The sequence below is a fragment of the Bombina bombina genome, chromosome 7, assembly GCF_027579735.1.
Source record: "Bombina bombina isolate aBomBom1 chromosome 7, aBomBom1.pri, whole genome shotgun sequence".
NCBI lineage: Eukaryota > Metazoa > Chordata > Amphibia > Anura > Bombinatoridae > Bombina > Bombina bombina.
In genome coordinates this window covers 577453595-577465697 of record NC_069505.1, presented here as the reverse complement: position 1 = coordinate 577465697, position 12103 = coordinate 577453595, and the positions used below count along the sequence as shown (strand labels likewise).

Sequence of the window (12103 nt, the reverse complement as noted above, 5' to 3'; positions counted from 1 at the left end):
CTCTCTTACTGTCTCTCTATGTGTCTCTCTCTTCTGTCTTTCTATCTCTCTCTCTCTCCTCTGTCTTTCTCTCTCTTTCTCTCTTTCTCTCTCTCTTTATCTTTCTCTCTCTCTCTCTCCCTTTCTCTCTTTCTCTCTCTTTATCTCTCTCTCTCTCCCTTTCTCTCTTTCTCTCTCTTTATCTTTCTCTCTCTCCCTTTCTCTCTGTCTCTCTCTCTCTCTCTCTCTCCCTCTCTCTCTCTCTCTCTCTCTCTCTCTCTTTCCTGTCATTGCTATTTTTTCTCACTCAAACTACATCTTAACAATTCATTTTATTTAGTCTCTATCATATCTTTTGCTTCCCTCTAGGATTGCAGTGTACGATCACCCAGGAGTCCTGCGTTAATGGCGGAGTCTGTGTGCCCTTGCAGAATGGATCTCAGATATGCAGGTTATATTTCCTATCATTCTATTTACTGATCTCGCAGCATATGCGGAGCCTATTTTAGTATGCTTCTAAGCAAAGATATGCAGTCATAATTCCCTAAAGGTTCGATGAATTCCAACTCCCAGGTATATGCGCTTAAAGGGACCCGAAACCCCATGATTCAGATAGAAAACACAATTAAAACAACTTTCTAATTTTCTTCATTCTCTTGGCTTCCTTTGCTGAAGGAGCAGCAATGCACTTATGGGTGCTAGCTGAACACATCGGATGAGCCAATGACAAGAGGCATCTAGGTTTCAGCCACCAATCAGCAGATAGTTCCTAGTAGTGTATGATATTTACATATTCTTTTTCAACAATAGATACAAAGAGAACAAAGTAAATTTAATAATAGTTTTAAAATGACATGGTCTATCTGAATCTGACTTTATGTATTAAAATAAACAGCTTTATCTAAACCCTATGCTAATTTTGAACAGAATGCTTTGTAAATGTCCATTTAAATCTAATAAAAAATATTGTATAAAGAATCCTCCTTGCTTGAACGTACATTGAGATTTTTTTCATTAAAGGGACAGTTTACTTCAGAATTGTTAATGTTTAAAAAGATAGATAATCCCTTTATTAGCCATTCCCCAGTTTTTCATAACCAACACGGTTCTATTAATATACTTTTTACCTCTGTAATTACTTTGTATCTAAGCCTCTACAGACTGCCCCCTTATATCAGTGCTTTTGACAGACTTGCATTTTAGTCAATCATTGCTGACTCATAAATAGCTCCAAGGAAGTGAGCACAATGTTATCTATATGGCACACATAAACTAGCACTGTCTAACTGTGAAAAACTGTCATAATGCACTGAGATAAGATGCGGCCTTCAAGGGATTAGAAGTTAAAATATGAGCCTACCTAGGTTTAGCTTTCAACAAAGAATAGCAAGAGAACAAAACAAATTTGATGATTAAAGTGAATTGGAGAATTGTTCACAATTGTATGCCCTATCTGAATCATGAAAGTTTAATCTTGACATGACTGTCCCTTTAAACTCAACTGGTATGCATGTGTGTTACTTACCCTTGTGTATGTCCATCAACATATTCATCCCTTGCACATCAGTGTATCTAGTAGTCATTCTATTATGAGAGTAACTTCCTTGACTTTGTACAATTGGATATGACTTTTATATGACCTTATATAGCTATTATTTAACTGCACCCATATGGAGACATTAAACTTGCTCTGTGATCTGCTTGTGATGCATGTTGCACAAATGTTGCAATGTATAGTGTAATCAGCAACATAGTATGCTTAAAGGGACTGTAAAAAATAAAAATGAAACGTTCATCATTCAGATAGAACATGCCATTTTAAACAAATTTCCATTGTACTTATATTATAGAATTTTCTTAGTTCTCTTGGTATTCGTTGTTGAAAAGCATACCTGGGTAGGCTCCAGAGCAGCAATGCACTGCTTGAAGCTAGCATCTGATTGGTGGCTGCACAGATATGCCTCTTGTCATTGGCTCACCCATTCAGCTAGCTCTCAGTATTGCATTGCTGCACCTTCAACAAAAGATACCAAGAGAATAAGGCCACTTTGTTGAAAGAAGTAAATGGAAAATTGTATGTTCTATATGAATCATAAAAGATACATTTGAAGTGTTATGTCCTTTTAACCATCAACTCTCTGAACAGGGCAAGCTCTCTATGAGGATGCACTGGGCATACAGCTGTATGCTCCATAATAGGGATGGGCGAATGTGCTGAACGTGTAATTCGCTTGGTAGAACAAACAGTACCGTGAACATTCGTTTTAGACAATTGAATGTTGATAAGAATGAAAATCCATTAAAATTTGGTAACCAAATGTTATCTCCGGGTTTTCGAATGTTACTTTTATTTTTGAATGTTCATAATTAGATTGAATATTCACATTCGAAATTTTAAATGTAACATTCAATTTAACGCATACTATTCAGACGTTCAATAGGTCATGTGGTAGGGAAGTTAGTACATTGATACATAATAGATACAAATATATCAATTTTTTTTTTTATTTGAATATTGCATAATTCGATTCTAATTATGCATTATTCGAATAAGAGAAATTAGAATCAAATATTACATTTAAATATTGCATTAGAAAAACTAAAAAATGATAGAATGTTGTGTAAACATTCAAAATTCAAAATGAACCCTTTGAGTGCTAAGCTGGATTTATTTATTTTTCGTTTTTTACTATTTTTAAAAATTTATTTTTTTTACTTTTTTTCTTTTTAATCCAGATCCCCAAGACCTATATCGTTGGAAAGGTTAGGCGATTACCTTTTCAACAGTGGGTCTTGGGGGTCTGTAGCTGCTTAGATGCCTGAGATACAGGCTTCTAAGCAGCATGCCCCCTTTACCTATCTTGTCCATTGTAATTTTTAAATAAAGTTGCACGGTGATGCAACAGGAAGCCCCCGTGATGCCTGTCACTATACAGGCCTGATCGCCGGGGTGGGAGTTGATGGGAGCCCCCAGATTGCTCTTAAGGTAGGTGAGTGTTAGCACTCAAGGGGGACACTGAACCCAAATTTTTTCTTTCGTGATTCAGATAGTGAAGCAATTTTAAGCAACTTTCTAATTTACTCCTATTATCAATTTTCTAATTTACTCCTACTATAAATTTTTCTTCATTCTCTTGCTATCTTTATTTGAAAAAGAAGGCATCTAAGCTAAGAAGCCAGACAAAATTTTGGTTCAGCCGCTGGACAGCACTTGTTTATTGGTGGGTGATTTTATCCACCAATCAGCAAGAACAACCCAGGTTGTTCACCAAAAATGAGCCGGCATCTAAACTTACATTCTTGCTTTTCAAATAAAGATACCAAGAGAATGAAGACAATTTGATAATAGAAGTAAATTAGAAAGTTGCTTAAAATTGTATGCTCTATCTGAATCACGAAAGAAAAAATTTGGGTTCAGTGTCCCTTTAAGTAACTGATATTTTAAAATTTGCTTAATTTTTCGAATATTGCTAAATATTCGCTCATCCCTACTTCATAAGTTACATGCACAGTAAAACTGTCACTAAATAAGTGATAATAGTTATGCTAATACAAATTATACTGCAAAAATAAACTAGAATGTCCTGTAAAAGAGTCATCATGCTAAAAAATGTATATTGTGCTGATAAAAGAACAGAATATTCTATTTGCTTGAAATAAATTCTGTATAAATTGAAAGTGTTTTGTACTTCCTTCTAATGATCATTGTCTGATAGGTACTTCCTACTAATGATCATTGTCTGATAGGTACTTCCTACTAATGATCATTGTCTGATAGGTACTTCCTACTAATGATCATTGTCTGATAGGTACTTCCTACTAATGGTCATGGATGAGAGGTACTTCTTACTAATGTTCATTGGCTGATAGGCACTTCCTACTAATAGTCATGGATGAGAGGTACTTCTTACTAATGTTCATTGGCTGATAGGCACTTCCTACTAATAGTCATGGATGAGAGGTACTTCTTACTAATGTTCATTGGCTGATAGGCACTTCCTACTAATGCTCATTGTCTGATTGATACTTCCTACTAATGCTCATCGGCTGATAGGCACTTCCTACTAATGCTCATTGTCTGATTGATACTTCCTACTAATGCTCATCGGCTGGTAGGCACTTCCTACTAATGCTCATTGTCTGATTGATACTTCCTACTAATGCTCATTGGCTGGTAGGCACTTCTTACTAATGCTCATTGTCTGATTGATACTTCCTACTAATGCTCATTGGCTGATAGGCACTTCTTACTAATGCTCATTGTCTGATTGATACTTCCTACTAATGCTCATTGGCTGATAGGCACTTCCTACTAATGCTCATTGGCTGATAGGTACTTAATGTTTATTGGCTAAAAGGTACTTCCTACTGATGCTCATTGTCTGATAGGTACCTCTTACTAATGTTCATTGGCTGATTAGCACTTCCTACTAATGCTCATTATCTGCTAGGTACTTCCTACTAATGCTCATTGGCTTATAGGTACTTCCTACTAATGTTCATTGGCTGATTAGCAATTCCTACTAATGCTCATTGGCTGCTAGGTACTTCCTACTAATGCTCATTGGCTTATAGGTACTTCCTACTAATGCTCATTGGCTTATAGGTACTTCCTACTAATGGCCATGGCTGAGTAAGGTATGACTACAGTAAGCTTTTACCTACTGATATAAGCTAATGTGCTCTCCCTGCTAATAATCATGACTGGTAGGTACTTCCTACTAATGCTCATTTAGTAAGAAGTGTATAACTAGCTCCCTTTACTCCATTGCTGCTCTGCAGGTGACTTTAATTATGTGTTTAATCCACTTTCAAGGGTTAAACAGACACTTGTATGCAAGCAACAGTGACCTTTTCTTTTTGCCCCTTTATTTCCCTTTAAATGACCTTCATTACATGGATGATAACATATTTTGGTCTAGGTTACAATACAAGCACAGTTGGTAACTTATGGTGCTTTATTTTGCCCTTGGCTCCCGGCTGCCGCACAATCAATAACCCTCAATCTGTTCCTGACACTGTTTTCACCAAAGCTTTATATTTTGTGCATACTACCTCTATAAAGCACACCCTATACTTTCAATGAAGAGGGCAAAGTAGTAGTACTGTGGTAATTTTGCTTGTATTAAGTAGTTAGTTAAGAGTTGTGTCGGCACAGAATCCTAAAATCCGCTTTATCTTTTAAACTTTTGAAAAGTTGGTATAAACTATTAGCGTTTGCTATTGTGCTTCTAAATAGATCTGAAAATGCTTCAAAAATAAAATTAAATGTAGTTGAAATTAGGCTTAATGCACTGTGAACAAAGAGTTAATAAGAAAAAAGGTTTGAGTTGTTGGGATAAGATCAATGGCAAGGTAGGTGGGAAGGGAGAGGGTCTATGCTGTAGGTGTGCATATGGCTATTAAAGGGACAGTCTAGACCCATTATTTCATTTTGATTACTTATTGTTATATACCAGAGAAGTATACTGCATCTGCTCCCACATCTATGAGCTGGTGAGAAGTACATGAAACACTTAAATATTCATCGTTTGTTAGGAGCCAAAAATGTCCGCCAAGCTCCGCCTACTTAGTGTGTGTATATTTTGGAATGTTAAGTTTCTCCAATCACTATCGACTCCTGAATAAGTTTTCCTACTTTCACAAGCTGATTTGTGCATGGGCAATTTGAAATAGCTAACTGAAAAAGCGGACATTTTTAGCTGCTAACAAACGATTATTTAAAAGTTTAATGTTTTTCTTACAAGCTTATAGATGGGGAACCTATTGCAAGATGCTTGTCTGGTATGTAACAATAAGTAATAACTAGACATAATTAAAAAAAATTGTAATGTTTCCACTCCCCACAGAGAGACTGAAGGGGGTTTTGTTGAATGTAGAATCCTGACATCCTTATATGCTGCTCAATTATTGGTTTATATGCATAGGAGCCTGTTCAAATCTCTCCCTAATTGGCCACATCAAAAGAAGTAAGATAAACAGCATTTCATAAGTTTTTTCAAGAGTTTGTGTCCTGGACTCACAAAAACAATACACATTTTACTAACAAAATCGCAGTTTTAAATGTTTTTAAAGGACCAGTCAACACAGTAGATTTGCATAATCAACAAATGCAAGATAAGAAGACAATGCAATAGCACTTAGTCTGAACTTCAAATGAGTAGTAGATTTTTTTTCTGACAATTTTAAAAATTTTCTTTTTCCACTCCTGTACCATGTGACAGCCATCAGCCAATCACAAATGCATACACGTACCATGTGACAGCCATCAGCCATTCACAAATGCATACGCACTTATTCTTGCACATGCTCAGTAGGAGCTGGTGACTCAAAAAGTTTAAATATAAAAAAGACTGTGCACATTTAGTTAATGGAAGTAAATTGGAAAGTTATTTAAAATGGCATGTTCTATCTGAATAATGAAAGTTTAATTTTGATTGAGTGTCCCTTTAAGCATTTTATATTGCCCTCAGATCTTTTGTAATGTTGTTATATCTGATGCATGAATAAAATTTTGATTTTAATGTTCCTTTAAAAATTGTCATGCCTAGGACTGACCCTGATTTATTTTCCGTAAGATTCTTTGTTTTGTTTTGTTTTTGTGTTGTTTTTGTTTGTTTTGTGTTTTCATTGTGTGCCGCTTCTCTGGAGAATTGGACCAGTTTCCTTTATGTTTCTTACAAGCATGCCTAGTGCCGTCTACAGTTCATTTTATACAGCTTACTTACTCCTTTTGTTTTTGTGTTTCCTTGTATAAGTAGCATTTGGATCTACTACAATAATAACTTACATAATTTAAAATTCCTAGATGTCTGGCTGGTTTTTCTGGAGATCGCTGCCAAATCGCTGATCCCTGCTCGTCTGGGCCTTGCCGGAATGGAGGAACATGCAATCGCTTCTTCACCGAGTATCAGTGTCAGTGTGTTACAGGATGGACAGGTGAACCAAAAAAAAATAACGAGATATCAATAGATTTTATTGGGCTCTATCATTGAAAGGGATGTGAAACTCAACATTTTAATATATAATTAATAAATTTGCTATAAATGGGATGATTCCAATTTTTTTTTTTAATTATGATATAATGAAAAAGGGTCGGCTATTAATGTTTTTTTTAAAAGGGATATGAAAAGCAAATTATAGGTATACTGAGCACATTTGTTCAATGGTTCCTTTTTAAAGCTTTTAATATTTTAAAAAGTACTTTCTTTTATTCATTGGGAAAAAAAAAACTAATAAAAAATCATCTAAAGTCAAGAAAAAACAGTGCAGGAATTAACTTCCACAAGAAGAAAACGGAAACAACTTATCTCGTCCACTATATCTGGATTTCAACATTTCTTATACTGTGAATTGTCAAAACACTAAGTGGCGAGGTTTAATATATATAGATCATATTTTCATATATACATCTAAAATGATGTTAGTGGCCATTTCAGTATGTATTGCCCATTTGAAACAGAATTATTTCAAATAGTCTTGGACTACTTGCATTTATGACAAAAAGGCTAGCTTATCAAATGTATTTGGCTCTGATTGTGATCACCAAAATCAATGCTGTTCATGCCTTGTATGGGTGACTTTTGTGATATCTGATCCAATATTTTTCCAATATGGAAATTGCATCATTATTATTTACACTGTGATTGCTACAAAGTAAAAAATTAAAACATATTGATAAACAGGATCAACAAGATTACAATCGACCCTGAATTTTCTAAATTATTTCTTCTGAAAATGTTTTGGAAATAAAAACAGGTAACACCTCTAGTGATGAATTTTGGTGTCAATCACAATCTTGTTGATATTTTTGGAAACAATTGTTTTGAAAGTATCAGTAGAAAAAGTCAGCATGCTTTTTAAGTGACCACAATCATAAACTGTCTGACCCTCACGTTGGAAACTGAAAACTTCAAAAAAACATGTAGAATTAATTTGCATTCTTTGTTTATCTCTCTTGCAGGGAAAAATTGTGAGCATACAGACTTTTGTGTAACCAACCGCTGCATGAATAATGGCAAGTGTATTAACAAAGTTCCAGGCTTTGAGTGCCAATGCCCACTGGGTTTTGAGGGTTTGGCTTGTGAGAAGGACTTAGATGAATGCCAAGCAGCAGGCACCTGTAAGAATGGCGGAACCTGTGTAAACCTGATGGGGTCCTTCCAGTGCCTATGCCCAGACAATTACTATGGCCTGCGATGTGAGATGCGGAGAGGGGAATGTGTGATAGACAGCTGTCTTAATGGAGGAAAGTGCCAGCAAAGAGAACCTAATTTATACCAGTGTGTGTGCCCCACAGGTCAGTGACTAAAATATAAATGGGTGATTGCAAAACAATGCCCAGCCCATATATTAAATCTGCTAATTCTTCTAAACTACATGACATGCGTTAGAAAATATGCAAAAAGGCTTCTCCATAATACAGTAAAATAATTAATACTAGTTAAGTGTATTTTATAAGGTATTTTGGGGGATGAATAGCTCCTATGGGCTCTTGAGATCAGAAGGGATCACATACGGGGGGGATTACAATGTGGGTCTGTTATTTAGATGTTATGGAGGAAATTGCTGTGGGAGGTGAGTTAAATAAATAAAAGTGGGTGTTTTTGTTGTGAGGGGATTGCATTGGAATGCTAGATCACCTATTATTTACTTTAGTAGCTGTGAAATACCAGGTCAGCCATTGCCTTTACTTGAGGTGGGGAGGTTATGGATGGTGTCCATGGCACTCAAAAATGTAATCTATGTAATAATGCTACTACTGTTATTGTGGCAGAAGTCAGAAGCTTGTGGCTGGTCATAATGACCACTGTAATGAGCTTTTATCATTCAGTAAGTAACGTATAACATGCTGTCACTATTAAAGGTTTGAGTCTGATCAGGTTGCTGAAATGAAGACACTGAGAAATTAACAAACACATGATTTTTTTCAAGCTACTCCTTATAGGGGCTTGCATATAATCTAGCTCATATTATATAGTAAACACATATTACTGGGGAAAAGCTGAGTTAAATTAATGTAACAAAAAAGCATAATCAAGGATGACAGGTCTTTTTGTCAAACATCAGGATATACAGGATCTCGTTGTGAGGAGAACACTGATGACTGTTTGAAAAACAAGTGCATGAACGGAGCATCCTGTAAAGATGGGATGGGAACTTACACATGTCAGTGTACACCAGGATGGACAGGTGAGTAATTCATCTTTCAGTTAAACTTTGCACCCTCTATCTCCTCCATCATCCATTTCCAATTATAAAAAGCTGACAAGAAAATATCACCTGAACATCTCTATGTAAAAAACGAAGATAGTTACCTCGAAATTTCCTCAGTAGCCACACCCCATCGTAAAGGGTTTTTCAGTAGACAATCAGGATGCTAGTCCCAGGACTTGCAAGGGAGTGTGCATCTGGCATGTGCAGCACAGTCATGTTATTTCCCTGTGCAGTTTAGAGAAGTTTACTATGAAATCTTGCAAGATTTCTGTAAAATCTCATGAGATCACATTAAAGTAAAACATGACCTTAGCACTGCTGATGCTGATTGGCTATAGGTTTTTTTCCAACCGGCAGCTGGACAGTAGCTGAAGTATAACTGTTCACTTAGCACTTACTATTGTGAGATAAATACATTTTGAGGTAAAATATCTTACTTTTTTTACATAGAGATATTCAGGTGATATTTTGTTGTCAGCTTTTTATAGTTATACTTAATCACTTTCAAGTATTATAGCATATGGGTATTATGTCCCTTTAAACACTTCATCCTTTTGAGTAACAATTGTGCTTCCTACACTCCCTTGAAAGGCCAAATAGCAAGTTCTGTATGCTGTAAATCAAACAGCTGTTTTTGACAATTTGCAACATTTTAAAACTTTGTGACGGAGTTTGATTTTTGGTCTCTCTATGAAACGTGGGACAGGGCGCAATTTCTACACACAAACTGTGTGAATGTTTCTTTAATCACTTCTTTATACATTTTCTCCATCTCATCTTTGTCTACTATCTCCGTCCTCAGGCATGTATTGCTCACGAGACATCGATGAATGTCAGTCTTCGGGTATTTGCAAAAATGGCGGCACATGTTACAACACGCCTGGATCCTATAACTGCGTGTGCGTCAACGGGTGGATGGGAGACAACTGTGACCATAACATAGATGACTGCTTAACGGCTACTTGCGCAAACGGCTCCACTTGTATTGATTCTGTGGGAGCATTTCACTGCCTGTGCCCACCTGGAAGAACTGGTAAGAATAACAATAATTATCTTTTTTTTTTTTTTAGAAGAAAATTTCAAAGCTGAAAAAGTAAGCCATACTTGAAGGGACAGTATATATATATATATATATATATATATATATAGACAGACTCCAAGTTAGTGCACTCTCACTCGCCAACCCAAACATAGACCAGGGTGCTTGGCAGGGTATTCAATCAAGATAAAGATAAGCACTCACTGGATTTAAGTACAATAACTATTTATTGGTAGTAGTAAATCACTGGATTAGTACTACCAATAAATAGTTATTGTACTTAAATCCAGTGAGTGCTTATCTTTATCTTGATTGATTATATATATATATATATATATATATATATATATATGATTTACCATATTTTATTATAATCTCAAACGCCTAGATTACGAGTTTTGCGTTAGAAGCTATGCGGTGCTAACGAGCAGTTTATGCTCACAGCTCACTTACGACAGCGCTGGTATTACGAGTATATACAAACCCGGCGTTAACCGCAAAAAAGTGATCGTAGAGCAAAATTTTGCTCCACATCTCACCTCAATACCAGCGCTGCTTACGTTAGCGGTGAGCTGGCTGAACGTGCTCGTGCACGATTTCCCCATAGGAATCAATGGGGGAGAGCCGGCTGAAAAAAAACCTGCAAAAAAGCAGCGTTTAGCTCCTAACGCAGCCCCATTGATTCCTATGGGGAAAATACATTTATGTCTACACCTAACACCCTAACATGAACCCCAAGTCTAAACACCCCTAATCTTACACTTATTAACCCCTAATCTGCCACCCCGACATCACTGACACCTACATTATATAGATTAACCCCTAATCTGCCGCTCTGGACACCGCCGCCACCTACATTATACTTATGAACCCCTAATCTGCTGCCCCCAACATCGCCGACACCTACATTATATTTATTAACCCCTAATCTACCGTCCCTAACATCGCCGACACCTACCTACATTTATTAACCCCTAATCTGCCTCCCCCAACGTCTCCGCCACTATATTAAAGTTATTAACCCCTAAATCTAAGTCTAACCCTAACCCCCCCTAACTTAAATATAATTTAAATAAATCTAAATAAAATAACTATCATTCCTATTTAAAACTAAATACTTATCTATAAAATAAACCCTAAGATAGCTACAATATAACTAATAGTTACATTGTAGCTAGCTTAGGGTTCATTATTATTTTACAGGCATGTTTGTATTTATTTTAACTAGGTAGAATAGTTATTAAATAGTTATTAGCTATTTAATAACTACCTAGATAAAATAAAGACAAAAGTACCTGTAAAATAAAACCTAACCTAAGTTACAATTACACCTAACACTACACTATAATTAAATGAATTCCCTAAATTAAATAAAATTATCTAAAGTACAAAAACAAACAAATACTAAATTACAGAAAATAATAAAAAAATTACAAGATTTTTAAACTAATTACACCTAATCTGATCCCCCTAACAAAATTAAAAAGCCCCCCCAAAATAAAAAAAGCTCTACCCTACACTAAATTACAAATAGCCCTTAAAAGGGCCTTTTGCGGGGCATTGCCCCAAAGTAATCAGCTCTAGTGATGTTGCAAACTTAAAATTTTCTGTTCGCGAATGGCGAACGCAAACTTTCGCAAATGTTTGCGAACGGGCGAACCGTCGAACCGCCATTGACTTCAATAGGCAGGCAAATTTTAAAACCCACAGGGACTCTTTCTGGCCACAATAGTGATGGAAAAGTTGTTTCAAGGGTACTTACACCTGGACTGTGGCATGCCGGAGGGGGATCCATGGCAAAACTCCCACGGAAAATTACATAGTTGATGCAGAGTCTGGTTTTAATCCATAAAGGGCATAAATCACCTA

General features: G+C 36.1%; 1 protein-coding gene across 1 annotated transcript in view; it reads left to right on the top strand.

The window, feature by feature from the left end:
- LOC128667111 (neurogenic locus notch homolog protein 1) overlaps positions 1-12103 on the top strand; it is a 207868-nt gene that overhangs the window by 43282 nt on the left and 152483 nt on the right. Inside the window, exons 2-6 of the mRNA XM_053722014.1 lie at positions 349-430; positions 6788-6918; positions 7943-8278; positions 9049-9171; positions 9998-10228. Of these exons, the coding sequence (XP_053577989.1) occupies positions 349-430; positions 6788-6918; positions 7943-8278; positions 9049-9171; positions 9998-10228 (903 nt within the window). The remainder of the gene's footprint in view (positions 1-348; positions 431-6787; positions 6919-7942; positions 8279-9048; positions 9172-9997; positions 10229-12103) is intronic.